Below are 23,139 nucleotides of genomic sequence, written 5' to 3' on the forward strand. Positions count from 1 at the left end.
GACAGCTTGACTGATGTCTGCTTCATGGTTGGTCTCAGTATTTTCTATGTGGCTCAGCTTGTCTGAAGTGTCAGCAGTCCTTTATTTCTGTGCTTCAGAAGCTTCTCTGTAGGACTGAATGTATTACCTCCCATTACAGCATCCCATTAGTTTCTCTCTCTTTTAACCCCTGCATTTTAAAGAGCTTTCTCCAAGATAGAGGGGTTTCACCTCAGAGACTGATACACAGTAAACACTCCTGGCTACGAACTCCAGATATGAACTCAGATCTTGGCATATTATCACTGAGCACTTGCTCATTGCTGCTTTTATTCACACTAGTGGAATCAGCTCAGCTATCTACCAACTGACACATGGGTAACTGAAATGCATTATATGGCTACAAAGGTATAAATGTTAGTTGCAAATAAAAATGAAAGTGTGAAATTTGGATGTAAATGTAGGCAATGGAAAATATGATAAGTGATGCCAACTAGGCCTCAAATGTTAAACATCACATTTTCTCCCATGTCAGTCTTAGCTTCAAACATAAGTTTTCTGTGCTCAGTTAGAGTATACAAGTCAGGAGGCTAGAAATAGACAATAAGAGGGAGATGGAGGAAGAGAGGGTGGAGAGTAGAATATGGGTGCCATGAAATAGGAAGGCAGGATACTGAGGGCAGAATGGTTCAAATATGTACTTTGCTGGTTGAGAAGAGGAGGCTGCTGGAAGGTCAACTCAAATGACACACTTATGAAAAAGCTACATGGGAACCTATCGTTTTACAACCCAAGTAAAAAATACAAAAAGAGCGAATAGTAGAACACATGTGCTATAATGTACTCTATATGTGTTATAATATACAGTAAGGGTGCTGGATAATGAGTTAGATGTTTAACTTAGATGAGGCAGGAAGGAGGAAAAGTGGGTAGATTAACCAAAAGTAAGGATGAAGCCTTATGAAATCCCACTGTCTTATAATAGGAAATATAATTTTCAAAACTTTGAGCAGAGGTGAATAATGCTGCTTCCAGTCAAAGGGCTATTAAATCCAATTCTCTCTACCAGGTCCTGGTTATCTGCCTAGGATTTACTGGTCCGGGAGGTCCCAGAGGCACCCCAAATAAAACAGGTTGCTTGACCACCATAAATACATGATGTTACTGAAGACACCAAAGAGAGAAAGGATGCAATCTTGAACTTACCAGAAAATTCTCCCTACTGGCTAGCTTTCACATGACTGAAGTCAATGGTCCCTGTATCCTACAATACCAACCTACAAACCAGGATGTGTGCACAGCACAAAATGGGCCCAACTGCTTATGGGCATAATCACCTGTCAATTCGATCTGTGGCTTGCTCCATTTGAGGGGAATTTGCACCTTCTACTATAAACATGATCAAAAATCATGACTTGGGGAGTATAGGCCAAGGGCCTAATGGTCACGTTAATTTCCATCAAAATATCCAGGTTTATAATTATCAATTCGCAGTACTCTTAACCTTAGTGAAAGAAGCCTGTTGCAGTTGGTGGTGGGCATTGCAGATCCATATTTTGAAAAAATACTGTGTTTGTCTGGGATAAATACCATCTCATCATTGCTGAGAGTCCAACGAGACTCTTTTCACTCCACGAAGCTCTACTGGCAGCGAAATTATTGAGTAAATACTACCCCATTTGTCCTCAAGACTTCAAAATTGGTGTATGCTCTTGGGGACTTTTTTTTCTTTCTTTTTTTGTTGTTTGAGGCAGGGTTTCTCAAGGCTGGACTTGAACTCAGAGTTCAGTCTACCTTTGCCTCCAGAAAACTGGTATTAGAGACATGGAGGACCATTGTTTCCTGAATGCTGGAATTAAAGGCATGAAGTTTTGCATACTGTATAAGATAAATGCTCTTATTACAGCATTTTCTAGGGATTGCATATATGCCTTAGTGGTTGAAAGCATTGGATGCTATTCTAGAGAACCAGGGTTTAATTCCCAACACACACAGGGCTCACAATTTTCTGTTAACCCAGCTTCAGTGGATATAATGACCTCTTTTTGCCTTGGAGATTTGTAAGCTGTATGTGAGCATGCTCATGTTTTCAGTCACTTGCTATCCCTTTATAGTTTCTCACCTTGCTCTTTTTAAGGTTTGACTCCTCTGAAAACTTTGAAGGTAAACAAAAAAACGAGACATTATTAAAACATTGTTTCTTTCATAATGAATTCTTATGTCTACAATTTCAGAACTAGGTAAAGGATTTGTCGAATGTATTTCAAGGGTGGAATTTATAAAGAACAACACATGGGGATTTTATATGGTATACCTGCAGATGGTTTCTCAAAACTATGAATTTTGTAATGAACAGCAAAATAAGAGGTCTCTAATTTTTTTTCAGTTTTTTAAAACATTTTTTCAGTTACTATATTTTGCTCTCATTATGATTCTTCATTGTTGTTGTTGAGAGTTTATGTAGTCCTGCCTGTCCAGAAACTATGTAGACAATGATGGCTTCTGACACACAGATCTTCATGTCTGTTTCCTGAGTGCTGGAATTAAAGGCATGAAGTTTTGCATACTGAACAAGATAAATGCTCTTATTACAGCATTTTCTAGGGATTGCATATGTGCCTTAGTGGTTGAAAGCATTGGATGCTATTCTAGAGAACCAGGGTTCAATTCCCAACACACACAGGGCTCACAATTTTCTGTTAACCCAGCTTCAGTGGATATAATGACCACTTCTGGCCTCACCTAGCACCAGGCAAACATGCAGAATACAGAAATACTTGCAGGCAAAGCAATCATAAACATTAAGAAAAAACTTTTCAAAAGAAAATAAAAAAGAAAAAAAGAAAAAACTTTCCCCCATTACTTTTATAGAATTTTATTTAAATATAAACCTATAATATTTTTCTAAGATTTAGAACGCCATTCAAGATATTCACAAGTTTCTTTATGTTTTTATTATATACTATTGGGATTTATAAGCAGAGAATACCAGATAAATACTATGTCACATTATTTACAATGGCATTTTTCTCTTACAGTACGAATTTCCTAATGTTTTCTTTTTTGTTTGTTTAGTGTTTTGTTTTTTTTTGAATAATCAGAGTTTATTGATAATCTTTATGAATATTAAGATTAAAATTTCATTCTGATATGATAAGGATAACACTGATTCTACAGATGGCTTTGGATGTTGTTTTGTTTTTGCAGACAGGGTTTTCTGTGTAGCTTTGGAGCCTGTCTTGGAACTCGCTCTGTAGACCAGGCTGGCCTTGCACTCACAATGATCCTGTCTGCCTCTGCCTCCTGAATGTTGGTTTTAAAGGTGTGTGGCACCACCACCCGGCTCAGTCTTTGCATTTGTAAGGATTTTCTGATCTGCTCTAAGATATATGCACCTAAAAAAAAAAAAAAAAAAAAAAAAAAAGACTTGTCACATTCCTTACATCTGTAAGGTCTCTCTCCAGTATGAACACTCTGATGCGTTCTAAGATGTGAGTCCTAGGTTAAGGATTTGCCACAATACCTCACATTTCTAACCTTTCTCTCCAGTATGGATTCTGTAATGCCTTTTAAGATGTCATATTTCAAGAAATGACTTAACACAATCTTTGCAATTATACAATATCTCTAGAGAATGATTTTTATGGTGCCTTTTAAATGATTAATAGTGGGTAAAGAATCTGTGTCACGGTCATTGCATTTGTAAGGGTCCTCTCCAGCATACTATCAGTAATGGCTTCTACAGTGTGAAAGCTGATGAAAGACCTTGCCACAATACTTCATAATCAGAATGTTCCTCAGCAGTATGGATTTTCTGATGTCTCCTGAAACTAGAATAGTGGGCAAAGGATCTGTTACATTCCTTACATTTGTAAGGCTTCTCTCCAGTATGCAATTTCTGATGGCTTTTGAGTGCTGAGGACTGAGGAAATGACTTTCCACATTCTCTGCATTTGTAAGGTTTCTCCCCAGTATGAAGTCTTTGATGCGTTTTAAGACTTGAGCCCTGGGAAAAGGATTTGTCACATTCCTTACATTTGTAAGGCTTCTCTCCTGTATGCATTTTCTGATGGCTTTTAAGTGCTGACAAGTGACGAAATGACTTTTCACATTCTCTGCATACATAAGGTCTCTCTCCAGTATGAGTTCTTTGATGTGCTTTAAGATTTGTGCACTGGGTGAAAGATTTGTCACAAACATTGCACTTGTAGGGTTTCTTTCCAGTATGTATTCTCTGGTGCACAGAGAGGCTTGTGGAATTACTGAAGTATTTCCCACATTCTTCACACTGGTGTGGTTTCTCTCTATTACAGATTGTTTGCTGCATAACACTGAATGCATTAAGAAAAGAGTCAGCATATTCTCCCTGCCTGTGCTCTTTCTTTGCAGTGTAGATTTTCTGATCTTGAGTAACGTTGGATTTCTTGCAGTCTTTAGATTTCCAAGGTTCTTCTCCAGTGTGCACGCTTTCATGTCTATCTGGGTTTGAAGAGTCAATTGAGTCCTCCCTGTGATTACTGCATCTGTAGTTATTGGAGTTTTCTGTAGTTTCACTTGTTCTAGAAAGTGCACATGTGGAGGGGTCATGAAGCATTTTGCCAAGCTCATTACACTGAGAAGACTCCTCTTCTTTATTCACATGCTGATAGACAGGATCACATATGTAATCATTCTCTGGAAAATGAGTACAGTTCAGATTAATAGGTCTTGTTCCAGTAATAAACAACTGATGAGTGACTGTGACTCACTATGTTCTCTATTACGATATGTCAACCAGCAACTATTTTGCACAGAGTTCCTGGTACTCAACATTTTTTCCTTTCACTATAATAATATGAATTATCCCCCAAACAGAGCGACAGCCTTCAAGAAGAAGAAACAAATAATGGAGGAATCAGCAATTAGCTTTAGGATGGAGCTTACTGATTGATTATATTTAGAATACATGTGTCTATTTTAAAATATTTTTTTCTGTGAAATTGCTAAAGAAGAGTTTACTACAATTCTAGGTTCACAGTGTTTGTACTTACTAATGTAAAGCAATGAAAAGTACTGTTCAGAAGACCAATTCCTTTGAAGACTAAAGGCTTACTTAAAAGAATCAAAGGAAAACTAAGTAGTGGCAGCACATGCATTTAGTGCCACCATTTGGACAAGTGGATCTCTGTGAGTTTGAGAAGTTTGGTTTATAGAGGAAGTTCCAGGAGAGTCAAGGCTACAGAGTAAAATCTTGTCTTGAAGAAACAAATCAAAACAAAAAATATTTAAAAGGCATCAAAGGGTTAATTTTTCTTAAAAAAACACATTAGGCTCTTCAAAAGAAAGGGAAATAAAGCAAGTATTTTGTCAGATATCAAAGGCTCTAGATCACAGAATCTCGAATCTATATCATTTGAGGCAGGGCAGTTATGGGCAGCTATTGCTTATTTCTATCCTCCACTGTCTGAGCTCCACACACTGCTGTGTTTCTTAACTTTCATCATACGGTCATTTACAAGTCTCCTCTGTACACTGACTCCTGAAATTATTTCCCAGAAATGTATCAGTGTATTCTCCAAGGGGAAGAAAATGATATAATATAAAGATACAAAGCAATGAAAGCAATTACAGAATAATCTAACATGGACTCATGTTAGAATTTATAAGATTATTCCAATCTGATATCAGCACATGGAAATAAAATTACATTTTGTACTAGTATTGAGTCACCATAGTTCAGGTGCAATGGGCACTTGTCTTCTAACAGCGACAACAGGCAAGATGCATCCTGGGGCCGGGACACGATACCAAAGTAAATTTTCAGGAATCCTTTCAAGTGGAGCTGAATATAGCAAAAACATTCTCAGCTCTTTCTCTTTCACTGAAAGCCATTACTATTGTTCTGTTCATTCACTAGCCCACCCTGGTTGTTGCTACTCTCTCCTCCCCATATTCCAGGGCAATCTCATTTGCTCCACAAAGGTAACCAGGCTTACCTTGCATACAATAATCTATGCGTTCTGTGAGACAGCCTATGAATTATGGCAGAGGTTTTAGAAACAATACAGATGTTGAACACAGTACTGGGCTCAGTACATGAAGAGACCACAAAATAGAGGAATCTAGGAATGATTTCCCAATTGCTATTTCCTGTCAGACCTTCAGCATAGTTAGGGAAAATTTTAGGTTTGGATATTTTGAGTATTTCTCACAGGTAAAACAATGTAAAATGCAATGATGGACACAGAGCTTTAAGATAATAGGTGGGACCAGCCATAAAACCTGTGACCTGCCTGCACAATATGCTAGGGTAATGTTGGAACAGAAACTGTGAGAGTAACAAACAAATGTCTGCTTTTACTTAAGGTTCAATCCACAAGATGGAACCCATAGCCAATACTGCCTGGGTAACCAAGAACCAGAGAATAGGTAATCCTGAGACCTAGTATAAATCAAAAACTACTGATGTGAAAAGAAAAAAAAAAATAGTATGAAAAAAATAGCCTCCTGATGATATTCTTCTATACTCATAGCTTATTCAGTCATCAACAGAGAAGCTTCCCCCGCCCCCCCCCCCCCGGCAGCAGATAGAACATATGTACCAGACAGTACATATAGAGAAAGTCTACATGAGATGTCTTCATCAACTCCTTCCCCTGAGAGCTCAGGGATCCATGCAGAAGAGGAGGTGAAAGGAGTCTAAGAGCCAAAGGGGGTGGAGTACAACAAAAGATCGAGGCCCTTTGAACCAACTAGCCAAGTGTAAGTGAATTCACAAAGACAGAAGCAGCAAACACAGGGCCTACACAGATATGCACCAGGCTTTTTGCATATGTATTACAGCTATTAGCTTAGTATTATCATAGGATTTCTGAGTGTGAGAACAAATGTATCTCTGATACTTGTACCTGTTCTTAGGACTCTTTTCCTTCTTGTCCAAATTCAATATGATGGCTTTTGCTTTATTTTATGTTATTTTGTGATGCTTGGTTGTTATTTTTTAGAAGCCTGCTCTTTTTTGGGGTAGGGGGAGGCAGGTTTTTAGAAGGGGTTTCTCTGAGTAATAGACCTGGTTCCCCTAGAACGAGCTTTGTAGACCAGGCTGGCCTGAAACTCAGAAATCCACTAGAAGCTGAGATTAAAGGTGTGCCTCACTATGTCTGGCTCCAATCCTGATCTTTGTAATGAGAGAGAGAGAGATAGAAAGGGAGTAAATATTGAGGGAAGGCTAAATGGGGAGGAACTTGGAGGAATACAGGGAGGGAAAAGTATAACCAGGATATATTGTATGAGAAAAAAAATCTATTTCAATGAAAGTGAAAAAACTGAAAAGGAACATGTGGCTGGAAATATTATATGCTACAGAGTTTCTGAATGCATCTTGAAACCAAAGTGAAAGGTGCTGGACACCTCTAACATGGCAAATGGAAAGAAAACAGCAAAATACCAAGAAAAAGTTCTTTTCTACTACCAAACTTTTCCTAATTTCCTGTTGTTTCCAAGACAGCCTAAGAGAGAGTTTACAACTTAGAAAGTCAGTACATACATAGCCTGAGTTAGGAATTCTACAGCAAAATGTTCTCACCCACAGAGACCAGGTTGCTGTAATTCTCCAACATCACATCAATGTACAAAGTCCTCTGAGCAGAGTCCAGGCATTCCCACTCCTCCTGGGAGAAGTCCACAGTCACATCCCCGAAAGTCAACAGACCCTGAAATAAAAACTTACAGTGTGATCACGTGATACCAGGTAGAGCACTTTCCTAGATATAAGGAGACTTATACAAATCAGGAATGTAGATGAGCAAAGACAACTCCTCAAAAAGTTAATTTCTAATATAGCTGTATTCTACATGGGCTTTCTAACTGAAAACAGAATGCCACAATATTCTCACAACCAATATACATAAAACAATACACATTTAAGGTCTGGACAAGGTTATTTATCTGTTATGGATGGTGTTATGGATTTGTTATCCTATCCTACAGGATAACAGTGGTGCATATCTCAGAAGGAAAATTCATGATGAAGAAGTGTGGTTTTAAATACTGTGTCTGTAGATCATGGTAAATTCTGACTCTGAATCAATCCTGTCTGTACGTGGGCCTTACATAACTCTATTGTAACAGACTCAGTTGGGATGTTTAAACTCTAGTTCCAGTGCCACACCATTACAGAGAGAAAGGGTAGATATAGAAGGTAGAATTCATGACTGACTTTATAGTCAAAGAATTTTGTTTTGTTTTTTTCCCCACAGTAAGTAGCGTAACAACACTGCATACTTGCTATTATATTAACATATAAAATCATGTAGTTTATGAACTAATTTATAAGAATATTTAACCCACTACCAAGCAGATTTAAAATCTGTATCAGCCATGTTTGACATAATCTAAAACTGTCCCAACAGTATGCACTTTCAGAGGTTTAGAAGAAAATTTTACCATTGAAGAGCTATAAAAATTGAGGGAAGTCCAAAAGCACATTAAATAATAAATTTAAGTTACACCTAAGCATGTACACATATGAAGTAACTTGAATGTGTTCAGGAATGACAGATTTCTAGAGAATAAATGAATATATTAAATTATATGAGAATTATACTCATTTTCTATGCTTTGCAAATATAATAGAGAACAAAAAAATGTCTCAGGAGAAAATCTCAGCTATTGTGTCTGAATTTTGTAATCCTCAATATGCTCCTGTTAGTATTTAAGCTACATTGTCTAACAGATTTTAGGTTAGCAGTGTTCACGTTTCTTCCTTTATTTTTCTGGAAATGGAAACTAGTGACATATTCTGTCTGAGCCATGAGTCAGGACAGCAATGCAAACCTGAGGGTCAGAGCCCATTTCCCCAATCTCCACTTTAAAACTTCAGGCTAGGGAAGTAGAGCCATAATTCTTGCAGGAACTGACTAGAGCAAAGCAATCATGAGGAATGTTCTTTCTGCATCAAATGTGATGCCTTATGCACATCAATCAGTCAATACTCCAAGACACCTTTATTGATGCATTCCACATGATGTTATATAATGAGTCACAGGGAAAAAGGACTGCACAGTGGAATCCTGTTTAGTGCAAAAAGAAAAAGAGAAATAAAAAAGACCATTGAACATTCTAACCAAGTGAGTGATGTGAGCAGCCAATGTCCTGAGAAAAACAGATAGAAGGTTTCAACAAACACATGGACACAATATCACTGTTGTGATATTAAATACGAAAGAGAAATTCAAGTAGACTATCATCAATCTGTGTTTACACTCAAGAACATCAAATTCATGACAAACTCAAACCACATGTTCCTGCCATGTTCTGCACTCCCTAGTGTACTTAAATCATTAGTATTAAGAACAAAGCATTATTTTGTATTAAGAATCAAGATATGAGCCGGGTAGTGGTGGTGCATGCCTTTAATCCCAGCACTTGGGAGGCAGAGGCAGGGAGATGTCTGTGAGTCTGAGGCAAGCCAGGTCAACAAGGGCTAGTTCCAGGACAGGATCCAGAGCTATAGAGAAATCCTTTTTCGAAAATACAAAAAAGAATCAAGATATAAATCTCTTTAATTCCATCATTTTAAGATGTTGTGGAAACTAGCCCATGTTTCAATATGCATTTTTATAATCATGATTCAAGGAAATGGGACAGATCCCACAAGTAGAGTCTATATGACACATAAACCATCACAGAATAATATATGCAAATGCAGTATTGTTGTAAGAGCCACTTGTTAGTTTCCAGCTGCTCAGGCCCGAAATAATCACACAGAACCCATATTATTTAAATCAATGCTTGGTCCATTAGTTCTAGCTTCTTATTGGCTAACACTTATAGCTTAATTTAACCCATTTCTAGTATTCTGTGTATCACCATATGGCTGTGGCTTACTGGCTAAAGTTCCAGCGTCTGTCTCCAGCAGGGATACATGGCTTCTCTTTTACTCTGCCCTTCTTTCTCCCAGCCTTCGGTTTAGTTTTCCCTGCTTAGCTAGGCCTCCTCCTACACAGTATATTCACTATAGCAGTGGGGCACCAACATGTATTTTTAGTTCATGTGTCACAGTAGAAATATTTTCAAAGTTACAGGTCATAAGTCAATGTGGAAAATTTTCCCTCAAAAAATAAAAAAAAAATGGTGGTAGGGTAGAATTACTAAAAGTGGTAGAACATATGTGGAATTATGGAATTGTATTGTATAGCTGCAATCATAAAGATGACCTAGTATGGTCATAAAAATAGAAGAATAACAGAATAAGATAGAGATCCCAGAAAGCTATGCTTATTTAATATTTAATAAAGGAAGCAAAAAGAGATTATAAAAATGTGGCCTTTAAAACAAATGGGGCTGGCAAAACTGGATCCAATAGGAGAATGAAATTAGATTCTTACCTTTCATCATGTATAAAAATACACTCAAAATGGATTAAAAACCTTAATTAAACCAGAAAAATAGAAACATAGGAACAGGGAATACTCATGAAGATACTGAGATGGGCAAGGACTTACTGCTTAGAAAGAACATTATTAGCACAGGAACTGACCCAAGTATTAACAGATGGGCTACATGAATATAAGGAGTTTCTGTATGTAAACAGTCAGTAGAGCACACAGACACCCCACAGAATGGGGAAAAAAATCTGTATCAGTGGCACTTTGGATAGTAGCTCATACCTAGAATTTACCAAGAATTACAGAAATCCAAGGAAGTAGAAATATCAATCAACAAATAGGAAAATTAACTGAATGGAAACTTTTCAAAGACTGTACAACTGGCCAATAAATATTACAAAAAATGTGAAATCACTAAAATGTCATTATGGAAATGCAAACTAAAACTACATTGAAATACTGGCTTAAGTGAGGCAGGATAGCTGTCATCAACCAATCTGACAACAAATGTTAGAGAGGATATGAAGAGAAAGGAAACTTCATTGACTGTTGGTGTGTGGATGTGTGTGAGGGTTGTGATATACATTAATACAGTCATTGTGGAAATCAGTTTGGAGAGTATTTTAAAAATTAGAGATGGAATTAATGTATAGCTCAGTTATTTCAGTTCTTGGCATATATCCAGAAGTCCATACCCTGCTAAAAATCTATTTACACCACATGTTTGCGGCTGCTTTATTCACCTTAGGAAAGTACTGGAATCATTCTAATTGTCTATCAATAGACGAATGGATAATGAAAGTGGTATACATATAAAATGGAATACTATTCAGGCGAAGAGAAAAACAGAATGAAAATCTACAAAAAATGGTTGGACATAGTGTAATAGTGAAGTCATAGAGTGTCATAATGGAAGAAGCCAGGTTTTCCCTCATATGCAGAATCTAGCCAATAATAGATATTTATGGAAACCATGTACATGTGGGCAAAGTAGAATATGGAAAATAGACAGTAAGAAAGGTTACATATTAGGGGCTGAGGCAGGACTGAATGTAGTTAAGGAACACTAGTTATAAAAAAGGATATAAATGTAATTACATTTCTAGTTCTAATTCTGTCATTGGTTTTTATCTGTTTTGTGTGTGTTGGATAAGTTCATAAAAATATATTAAAGAGTGAAAAAATTCCCATGTGAGGCTGCAGAGCTTCTGCTCCCAATGACTACTCTAATTGCAAAACAGTATATTGAGTTGTATAGTCTTTGGGTTTGGTCAGATTTAGCAAGCGACTTTTGTTGTTTGTTTGCTTGCAACACTTTTTATATCAAAGTTAAAAAAAATCAGAAAATTAAGATGTGCATTATCTCAAACTTTTTTTTTATTTGTGGAAAAAGAGAGGACACAACCACTAACCTGGGACAGATTAAATGGAGAATCAGTCATTTCTTACTGCTTCTCTTCTTCCAGTTTCTCTTTCAGGAGCAATGAATAGATAGCTTGCTATAATTTCACACTGAGAGGTCAGAAAGAAAGAACAAAAATTAATACTGAAAGTTGTCAGACATGCCAAACCATATGAAAAGACCCAAGCAACAGAATATGACCAGGTAGCTAGACAATGATCCCAAATCCAGGAGAACATGAAACAACCCTTAAAGTTTAGAAAATTATCACCATCAACAATATTGTTGCAACTAAAAAAATACTCTCTTAAAATTGGTGTAGACCTAAGTGTATTTCAAGATAGTCTGGAATTAGCACAATCGATTTCACTAACACAGCACTGAAGATAATAAATTAGAGGCAAAACATACACTGGAGAGTCAGAGGAATTATCCATGAGAACATGGGGAATAATAAATTTCATGTGAAGAATAGATAAATACAAGAGAATTGGGAAGTAACCATCCATGGGAAAGAAGCAAACCGCAGAAGTCGCCCTTTTGTCTGCGGGGTCCTTGGCCCACCAAGAGTCCCTGCTCCTGTACTGGAGAGATCCATCCACAGGGGTAAGTGTGTGCCCGCCCAGCTGGCCGGTCCGGGAACGGAGTACAGGGTCCCTTCAGCTACTGCTGCAGGGGCTTCTTTGTTCCACAGGACCCTGCCTCCCCCAAGCCTGTCCTAATGTCTGCAAGGTCCTTGGCCCAGGAAGAGCTCCTATTCCTGCACTGAGGAGATCCATCCAGAAGACACTCCTTTCCATCTGCGGGGTCCTTGGATCCACCACCACAGCCAGCTCCAGTGCTGAGGGGTTCTAAGAGAAGGCAGACCAAGAAAAATCCCTAAGTACACAGTCAGTCACAGCAAAGATTGGACCAGGAAGTCAAGAATCTCCTGGCTGCATTTAAAGGAAGAGATGGGCAGACGCCAATGCAAGAATTCCTCCAACAACTTGAAAAGCAACATGACAACACCAGAATCCAGGGATCACACAACAAGAAGAACTTGAACACCCTATTCCAGAAGAAGTAGAAGAAATCAACTTTAAATGTAACATTATGGAAAGAATAGAGGCCCTTGAACAGGATGTGAAAAACTCCTTTAAAGAAATGGATGAGAAGACAAACAAAAAGTAAGAAGAAATGAATAAATCTCTCACAGATACCCAAGAAAAAGCAATCAAACAGGTAATGGATACAGTTCAAGACTTGAAAGCTGAAATGGAGGTAAATGAAGAAAACACAAACTGAGGAAAGGCTGGATATGGAAAATCTGGGTAAACGAACAGGAACTATAGAGAAAAGTATAACCAACAGAATACAAGAGATAGAAGAAATCTAAGATGCTAAGGATACTATAGAGGAAATAAACTCATTGATTAAAGAAAACAGCAAATCTAACAAATTCTTAACACAAAACATCCAGTACATCTGGGACACCATGAAAAGACCAAACCAAGGAATAATATGGGTAGAAGAAGGAGAAGAGTTACAGCTCAAAGGCCCAGAAAATATATTCAACAAAATTATAGAAGAAAACTGTCCCAAACTAAAAAAGGATATCCCTATGAAGGTACAAGAAGCATACAAAACACCAAATAGACTGGATCAAAAAAAATCCCCTTGCCATATAATAATCAAAACACAAAACATACAGAATAAAGAACAGATATTAAGAGCTGCAAAGGAAAAAGGTCAAGTAACATATAAAGGGAAACCTATAAGAATTACACCTGATTTCTCAATGGAAACCATGAAAGCCAGAAGGTCTTAGATAGATGTGCTGCAGACACTAAGAGACCCTGGATGCAAACCCAGACTACTATACCCAGCAAAGCTTGCATTCACCATCGATGGAGAAAACAAGATATTCCAGGACAAAAACAGATTTAAACAATTCATAGCTATAAACCCAGTACTAGAAGGAAAATCACAACCCAACAAAGCCAACAACACCCATCATAACACAGACATCTGACCACCCTCCACCAGCACAACTCAAAGAAGGGAAACACACAAACACTACCACCAAAAAAAAAAAAAGCTTAAATGAATAAATAAAAAAATAACCAGAATTAACAACCACAGGTCATTAATATCACTTATTATCAATGGACTCAATTCACCTATAAAAAGCCACAGCTTAAGAGAATGGATGCGAAAACAGGACCCAACATTCTGCTGTTTACAAGAAACACACCTCAAACTCAAAGACAGAAACTACCTCAGAGTAAAGAGTTGGGAAAAGGTTTTCCAATCAAATGCACCTAAGAAACAAGCGGGTGTGGCTATACTAATATCTAACAAAATTGATTTCAAACTAAAATCAGTCAGAAGAGATGAAGGACACTTTATACTCATAAGAGGAACAATTCACGATGAAGTCTCAATCCTGAATATCTATGCCCATAATATAAAAGTACCCACATAGGTAAAAGAAACATTACTAGAACTCAAATCACACATCAAACCCCACACTCTAATAGTAGGAGATTTCAACACTCCTCTCACCAATGTACAGGTCAACCAAACAGAAACTTAACAGAGAAATAAGAGAACTAGCAGATGTAATGAATCAAATGGACAAAACAGACATCTATAGAACATTCCACCCAAACAGAAAAGAATATACCTTCTTCTCAGCATCTCATGGAACCTTCTCGAAAATTGATCACATAATTGGTAACAAAGTAAACTTTCACAGACACAAACAACAATTTTTAGTAACCACCCGTGTCTTATCGGATTACCATGGAATAAAGTTAGAATTCAACAACAATTCTACCCGCAGAAAGCCTACAAACTCAGGGAAACTGAACAGTTAACTACTGAACCATCCCTGGGTCAAGGAAGAAAGAAAAAAAGAAATTAAAGTCTTCCTTGAATTCAGTGAAAATAAAGATACAACATACTCAAACCTGTGAGACACTATGAAAGCAGTGCTAAAAGGAAAATTCATAGCACTAAGTGCCCACACAAAGAAAACAGAGAAAGCTCACATTAGAGACTTAACAGCATACCTGAAAGCTCTAGAAAAAAAAAGAAGCAGACTCACCCAGGAGGAGTAGAAGACTGGAAATAATCAAACTGAGGGCTGAAATCAACAAAATAGAAACACAGAAAACAATCCAAAGAATCAATGAAACAAAAAGCTGGTTCTTTGAAAAAAAAAAAAAAATCAACAACATTGACAAACCCCTATCCAAACTAATTAAAAGGCAGAGAGAGAACATACAAATTAACAAGATCAAAAATGAAAAGGCGGGCATAACCACAAACACTGAGAAAATTCAGAAAATCATTAAGTCTTACTACAAAAGCCTGTATGCCACAAAATTGGAAAATGTAAAAGAAATGGACATTTTTTTTTTAGATAAGTACCATACACCAAAATTAAATCAAGACCAGGTGAACAATTTAAATAGACCTATAAGTCGCGAGGAAATAGAAGCTGATATCAAAAACCTCTCAACCAAAAAGAGCCCAGGACCAGATAGTTTTAATGAATAATTCTACCAGAACTTCCGAGAAGACCTAATACCTTTACTTCTTAATGTGTTTCACATAAAAGAAACAGAAGACTCATTGCCAAACTCTTTTTATAAAGCTACATAAAACCTGATACCAAAACCACACACAGACTCAACCAAGAAAGAGAATTACAGACCAATTTCACTCATGAACATTGACACAAAAATTCTCAATAAAATACTGGCAAACAGAATCCAAGAACACATCCAAAAAATTATACATTATGATCAAGCAGGCTTCATCCCAGAGAGGCAGGGCTGGTTCAACATATGAAAATCTATCAATATAATCCATCATATAAATAAAGTGAAAGAAAAACACCATATGATCATTTCATTAGATGCTGAAAAAGCATTTGCCAAAATTCAACACCCCTTTATGATAAAGGTCTTGGAGATATTAGGGATACAAGGTTCATACCTAAATATAATAAAAGCAATATACAGCAAGCCGACAGCTAACATCAAATTAAATAAAGAGAAACTTAAAGCCATTCCATTAAAATCAGGAACAAGACAAGGCTGTCCACTCTCACCGTATCTCCTCAACATAGTTCTTGAAGTTCTAGCAACAGCAATAAGACAACATAAGGAGATCAAGGGGATTCAAATTGGAAAGGAAGAAGTCAAACTTTTATTTGCAGATGATATGATAGTCTACATAAATGACCCCCAAAATTCTACCAAAGAACTCCTACAGCTGATAAACACCTTCAGTAATGTGGCAGGAAACAAGATCAACTCAAAAAACTCAGTAGCCCTCTGATACACAAAGAATAAAGAAGCAGAGAGGGAAATCAGAGAAACATCACCTTTCACAATAGCCACAAATAGCATAAAGTATCCTGGGGTAACACTCACCAATGAAGTGAAAGATCAATTTGACAAGAACTCTAAGTCTTTGAAGAAAGAAATTTAAGATGATACCAGAAAATGGAAAGATCTCGCATGCTCTTGGATGGTAGGATCAACATAGTAAAAATGGCAATTCTACCAAAGGCAATCTATAGATCCAATGCAATCTCCCATCAAAATCCCAACAAAATTCTTCACAGACCTTAAGAGAACAATAATCAACTTTATATGGAAAAACAAAAAACCCAGGATAGCCAAAACAATCTTATACAATAAAAGTACTTCCGGAGGCATTACCATCCCTGACTTCAAATTCTGTTTCAGAGCGATAGTAATGAAAATAGCTTGGTATTGGCATAAAAACAGAGACATTGACCAATGGAATCGAATCAAAGACCCAGATATTAATCCACAAACCTATGAACACATGATTATTGACAAAGGAGCTATTATCACATATACAATGAAGATAGCATCTTTAACAAATGGTGCTGGCATAACTGGATGTCAACCTGTAGAAGAATGAAAATAGATCCATATCTATCACCATGCACAAAACTCAAGTCCAAGTGGATTAAAGACTTCAATATAAATCTGAACACACTGAACCTGATAGAAGAGAAAGTGGGAAGTAGTCTGCAACACATGGGCACAGGAGACCACTTTCTAATTATCACCCCAGTAGCACAGACAATAAGAGCAACAATAAATAAATGGGACCTCCTGAAAATGAGAATCTTCTGTAAAGCAAAGGACATTGTCATTAAGACAAAAAGGCAACTTACTGAATGGGAGAAGATCTTCAACAACCCCACATCAGACAAAGGCCTGATCTCCAAAATATATAAAGAACTCAAGAAACTAGACATTAAAATTCTGAATAACCCAATTTAAAAACGGGGTAATGAACTGAACAGAGAATTCTAATAGAGGAATTTCAAATGGCCAAAAGATACTTAAGGTTATGCTCAATTTCCTTAGCAAACAGGGAAATGCAAATCAAAACAACTTTGAGATACCATCTTACCCCTGTCAAAATGGCCAAAATCAAAAACACCAATGATAACCTATCCTGGAGAGGATGTGGAGTAAGAGGAACACTCATTCATTGCTGGTGGGAATGTAAACTTGTGCAACCACTTTGGAAATCTGTGGCGGTTTCTCAGGAAACTGGGAGTCAACCTACCTCAGGATCTAGCAGTTTCACTCTTGGGACTATACACAGAGATGCCCAATCATACTATAAAAGCATTTGTTCAACTATGTTCATAGCAACACTATTTGTAATAGCTAGGGCCTGGAAACAACCTTGGTGCCCCTCAATGAAAGAATGGATAAAGAATGTGTGGCACATATATACATTAGAATTTTACTCAGCAGTAAAAAACAATAACATCTTGAATTTAGCATGCAAATGGATGGAAATAGAAAACCCTATACTGAGTGAGATAACCCAGACCCAAAAAAGATGAATATGGTATGTACTCACTCATTAGTGGACTCTAGCCATAAACAAATGACATTGAGCTTATAGTTCATGATCCTAGAGAAGCTACATAATAAGGTGAACCCAAAGAAAAACATATATAGATCCTCCTAGAAATTGGAAGCAGACAAAATCACTGGGCAAATGTTGGGAGCATAGGGGTAGGAGTGAGGTGGAGGGAAGGGGACAGGGGGAGAAAGAAGGGAGAACGGAGGATTGGGGAAACCTTGGGGGAGTGGGATGGTTGAGATGGAGGAAGAGTGGATATGGGAGCAGGGAAGAAGATATCTTAATTAATGGAGGCATTTGAGGGTTGGCAGGTGTCCAAAGGGATGTCTTTAGGTAGTAGGTCCTTGGGCAGTAGAGGAGAGGGTGCCTGAATTGGCCTTCTCCCATAGCCACACTGATGAATATCTTGATTATCACCATAGAACCTTTATCCAGCGATGGATGGAGATAGAGACAGAGACCCACATAGGAGCACTGGACTGAGCTCCCAAGGCCCAGATGAAGAGCAGAAGGAGGGAGAAGATGAGCAAGGAAATCAAGGCTGTGAGAGGTTCGTCCACCCACCGAGACGGTGTGATTGATCTAATGGGAGCTCACCAAAGCCAGCTGGACTGGGACTGAACGAGCATGTGATCTAACTGGACCCTCTGAATGTGGCTGACAATGGGGTTTGACTGAGAAGCCAATAATAATGGCATTAGGATTTGATTCTACTGCATGTACTGGCTTTTGGGGTCCTAGTCTGTTTGGATGCACACTTTCCTAGGCCTGGATGGAGGGGGGGTGGCCTTGGATTTCCCACAGGGCAGGGTATCCTGCCTTCTCTTAGGACTAAAGGGGCTGGGGAGCAGGTGAATTGGGGCAGTGGCAGGGAAATGGGAGGAGGGGAGGAGGTGTAAATTTTGAATGGTATTGTTTATAAAGCAATAAAAAACGAAAAAAAAAAGCAAACAGCAATATCTCAGGGAAGGACGAATACTACCAATAATCCAAACAGCAGCAACATAAAAACCAAAAAGCACAGGGAACAAACACCCTATGAACAATATATTTAGCCACTTTGTAAATCAATATAGAGAATCCTCAATTAAACAAATAATTCCTCATGTTAAACAAGTAAAGCACATGACCTAGCTGTTCAATTCCTTGGCATATGTTCAAAGGACTTAACCCCCTCCTATTCCACAAATATTTGCTCAGCCATTTTCATTGCTACTCTACTCACAATAGTCAGAAAGGAGAAACAACCTAAATGTCCTTCAGCTGACAAATAGTGAAAATATGGTACATATACAATATGAAACATAATTCACCTGTAAAAATTGAAATCTTGAGCTTTGAAGTTGAATGGCTGGATCTTACTGAGTGAGGTAACTCAGACTCAGAAAGACATTGCATGTTCTCTCTCATAGGAAGTTCCTAGCTCCTAATCTTCAGATGTGAATCCATAACTTGGAGTGACTGCAGTAACCAGAAAAATAAAAAGAGACCACTGTTAGGTGTAGGGAAGATAACAGGCAGGGGAATAACAGGAAACAAATGATATGAAGGAGGAAAAAGAAAAACAGGGAGGATTTAATTATGGAGAAGGTACAAATATAAACACAAAAGGAGCAGGGTAAAATAACAGTAAGGATGGCTAAGAAGTCAAGAGGAACCAGACTATTATCGTCTACCTAAAAATGCCTAAAATACATATAGGTCTGTATATACATATCCATTTAGTGTGAAAATAAAGAGTTCTCATCCGGATTGATAATGCTCCTCACAAGGGCACAGATTTTCTAACAAAACCACTAACACCAGGTAAAAGAAGCCTACTTTGAAATTGTTGATAACAGCTGTCCAAGACATTCCCAAAACATTACAAGCTATTGTTGCCCATGTTTGCTTCCCAAAGGTAAAAGATCAGTACCCATTGTTGAAGAAGCTATGTACTTTGGACAAAAACAAAAAAAAAGACTAGTATGGTTTTATACCATTTTCTATTAACACTTAATTAAGTGCTAGAGAGATAGCTCAATGGTTAAAAGCACCTATTATTCTTGCATAGACTCAGGTTCCATTCCTTAAATGTATACTGTGCCTCCCAACTGTCTATAACCACAATTCTAGCATGCCCATGAAATACAGTCAAAGCTCCAGTCATCCTTGTGTGATTCCAGATGACACCGCAGATCCACACAACAGTACCATGAGAGTTGAGGAAGACAAACAGCCCAACAATGCACTAGAGCATCAGATTCAGAACCTGCCCAATAGCAATGGCCATGTGAATGTTACCAAAATACCATGAATTTGTGTTGTAGACTGGACAGCCTCTTCAAATAGTGGTATTCGGAAAAGTATCTATCTGCATAGAAAAACATGAACCTGGCTTCAATTTTCTCCTCCACACAAAGAACCACTGACTTCATGTCCTGAAACCATGAACCTTGCAGAGTAACACAAAGGGGCAACACTTGATAAAACAGTAGGAACTGACAAACAATACTGTGCACAATAAAAAACACCCAGGGAAAGGGTAATAATTAAAAGTATGAAGAGATGGGCTACACAGCAGATACATTTATTAGATATCTACTTACACTACAATGGATAAAATACCAAAATCTACCAAAAATTACAAAGGAAGCAAATGACAATACAATCAATAAGCAAGCAAATGAATTAATAGACTGTGATCAACAGCAGTCGAAATGGCCAACATGTATATATTAAAAAGTGCAACAGTGTAGATCATAAGATAATGTAAATTCAATATACAGAAATTCTCTCCAGTCTGTGATCACACTCAAGTTCCTAAATAATAACAAATGCATTTCTTTCAGTAATTTCTTGAAATATAAATGGATAATAGTCCCTAAGCAAATGATATAAATAGATTTAAGCATTCAAATAGCTGAGAAAGCATGTATTTTCTACCAAATTTAATTTCATATTTAAAGATGCAAAAAACTGAGAAAGAAGGAAAGTTTTCAAAAAAATGCCATGATTATGAAAAGCTGTTAAAGACAACTGATGATTATCATTACAATGGTGACAAAAAAATCAAGAAAAAAGTATCAAAATACAAAGTAAACAGTATTAGCAAATGATAAAAGGGTCCATTAGATAGAAAGTCCTTGATCAACGCAGGTGCATGTCACAAAACGTAGAATACAGACATGCACAGTGACAAAAACAGGAGAATATACACAACATGTAAAAACTGGCACACTGCCTCATTTTCTTTTCAAACACAAGACAACCTAGAAGGAGGTCTGACTTCTCTAAGACTCCAAGCAATTCCTCTAGCAATGCTATTAGCATGTCTTATAGAAAGTAATACCGAAAGTACCAAGGAAAAGAAAAGGACCAGAAAATACCAAGAGGACCAAATTTAGAGGTGATCTCACAGTATATTACAATTACAGCAATGGAAACCACTTGGAGTAGTTATGACCACAAGACAATAGGAGATATCCATAGAAAGACAGTGTAGACGGAGTTATGTAGCACATTTTCTAACTGGTCTTAATAATAAAAACCTGGAGTTAGATATTAGGGGGTGAAAGATGAAAGATCAGAAAACAGAGCAGCTAGCCACTAGTTCTTACCTCTACGAAATCCCCAGATTGAATGGGGTATTCTGTCTCTACAAATCCACAGACTGAATGCCTTGAGCTCCTTCTCATCCTGCTTTATATTCATCTCTCAGCCCAGCCACATCCCTTCCTGTCTCCATGTTGGGATTAAAGGTGTATGAGTCCCAAATACTGGGATTAAAGATGTGAGCCACCACAGCCTGGCTCTGTTTCTATTTTATACTGGATCAATCTCATGTAGCCCAGGGTAGCCTTGAACTCACAGAGATCCGTCTTCCTTTGCCTCCTGAGTGCTAGGGTTGAAGGTGTGTTCCACCACAGCCTGGCCTCAGCGGTTAACTAGAGACTTGCTCCCCACTCTATATTCATGGAAACTTTATTTGTTAAAGCACAAACAAAATATCACCCAAAATTAAACAGTCTGTAAATATATATCCGGATTCTTTTCAAAAACTCTGTTGACGTTACTTTCAGGAACAGACATTAACACTAAGATGTAGAGAATGTGCTAGAATACCAAAGCTCCAAAATTCTGAAAAGAATAAATAATCTTAGAGGCATTAATTTTCATGATTTTATAATATACTAAAATCATAGAAATGGAAACCAATCACGATGACATGATCAGTGATGTGAATGCAGTAAGGACAGCCTCACTCACATGCATGGTCACATACAATTTTGTCTCCATTAGCAATTCTGTGGAAAGTCTTCTTGTGCCTACCATAGGCTAATCGTGAGTTCTGTCTCCATGGAAGTCTTCAGAATTATTTCTAGTGAAAGTGAATGTGGCAAATCTGATTTCATGTCCCACTTCCACATTGACTTGAAGCCCTTGCCGCCAATCCCACCACCATACCTGGATCCTTAGCTACCGTCTCCTCCCTCTCCACCTTCCTGATCTCTTTGTTCGGCTGCACAGGGGAGCAGGTCTGGGTGATCACTGAGACCTGCACATGAGAAAAAGATTGTTCAGAAATCATCTGGATTTCTAACATAGTACCGTGAATAACGATAGGGTTCTACAAGTGATTCCGATTGACGTGCAGGGTCAGAACAATGCAAATATTTAGAAAGCATTTTCAGCGAGTATAACTTGAATCCCAAACTCAAGCACAGCTCAGTTAAAACTCAGAGGCAGAAATTAAAGTAAATCAATGATTTGGGTGACAATATTATACACAAATGAATTAGTGAATTTATCAAGGACCAAACATTATGGAAGTCTTGGATCTCTCAATGGGCACACACATGCTGAGTAATTTGCCAAAAAAACCCAGAGGAAGAGCAAGGGAGACTCCAAGCAAACTATTCTCACCCACGGAAACCAGACTGCTGCAATTCTGCAATATCCAGTTTCTGTACAAAATATTCACAATATTACAAAATATTCACAAGAATATTTTGGAAACCAGAAGGTTAAAAAAAAAAATCGGGATTAGTCCAGTGCAGATTATCTAAAATTTAACGACCAGGGTAAGATGTCCACAGCAATATTTCACAGCTGGCTTCCTTGTGAGCAGCAGAGAAACTGCTCGCATCCTGGTCCCTTCCCTCCTGGGTCCCAGCCCCGCAGCCCCTCTGACCTGGGAGGTTCCAGGGACCCCGGGCTGCGGTTCCCGCCACCGCGAGGCTGACTGCTGACTTTCCCAGGCCGCCCCGCGGAGACTGCGGCTCCGGGGAGTTTTCGCGTCCCCTCGACACCCGCCGCGTCGTCTACACCTAAGTCAGCAACACGCGACTGCCGACGGTGCAGGTCCCAGAGGAATCACAGGGAATCCGCACTCACAACTTCTAGCTTTGGCTCCTCAGCTCAACTTACCGAGCCTTAGCAACCGGACTTCCCAGCTTCCTTTACGTTACTAGTCTAACCCCTCCGACTTACGCA

The 23,139-nt window shown here is 38.0% G+C and overlaps 1 protein-coding gene across 1 annotated transcript; it reads right to left on the reverse strand.

The window, feature by feature from the left end:
- Window positions 1–3,383: 3,383 nt before the first annotated feature.
- LOC119820870 (zinc finger protein 54-like) lies at window positions 3,384–23,103 on the reverse strand. The gene is made up of 6 exons (XM_038339553.1): window positions 22,838–23,103; window positions 22,111–22,201; window positions 18,978–19,125; window positions 11,759–11,858; window positions 7,544–7,670; window positions 3,384–4,653 (listed from the first exon to the last, which is right to left on the reverse strand). Exons 4-6 carry the CDS (start codon window positions 11,786–11,788, stop codon window positions 3,719–3,721), a joined length of 1,092 nt encoding a protein of 363 aa, XP_038195481.1. The 5' UTR covers window positions 11,789–11,858; window positions 18,978–19,125; window positions 22,111–22,201; window positions 22,838–23,103; the 3' UTR covers window positions 3,384–3,718.
- Between the last annotated feature and the right edge of the window lie 36 nt (window positions 23,104–23,139).

This window comes from Arvicola amphibius, chromosome 8 (assembly GCF_903992535.2).
Source record: "Arvicola amphibius chromosome 8, mArvAmp1.2, whole genome shotgun sequence".
NCBI classification, from domain to species: domain Eukaryota; kingdom Metazoa; phylum Chordata; class Mammalia; order Rodentia; family Cricetidae; genus Arvicola; species Arvicola amphibius.

Bases quoted from the DNA above. Each gene is read 5' to 3' on its own strand.
- LOC119820870 (XM_038339553.1), bottom strand. From the start codon at position 11,788: ATGACTGATTCTCCATTTAATCTGTCCCAG. The intron at 7,671-11,758 runs GTTAGTGGTTGT...TTTTTATTTCAG, and splicing joins CTCCATTTAATCTGTCCCAG to GGTCTGTTGACTTTCGGGGA. The intron at 4,654-7,543 runs GTGAGAACATTT...CTCATTTTCCAG, and splicing joins CAGCAACCTGGTCTCTGTGG to AGAATGATTACATATGTGAT.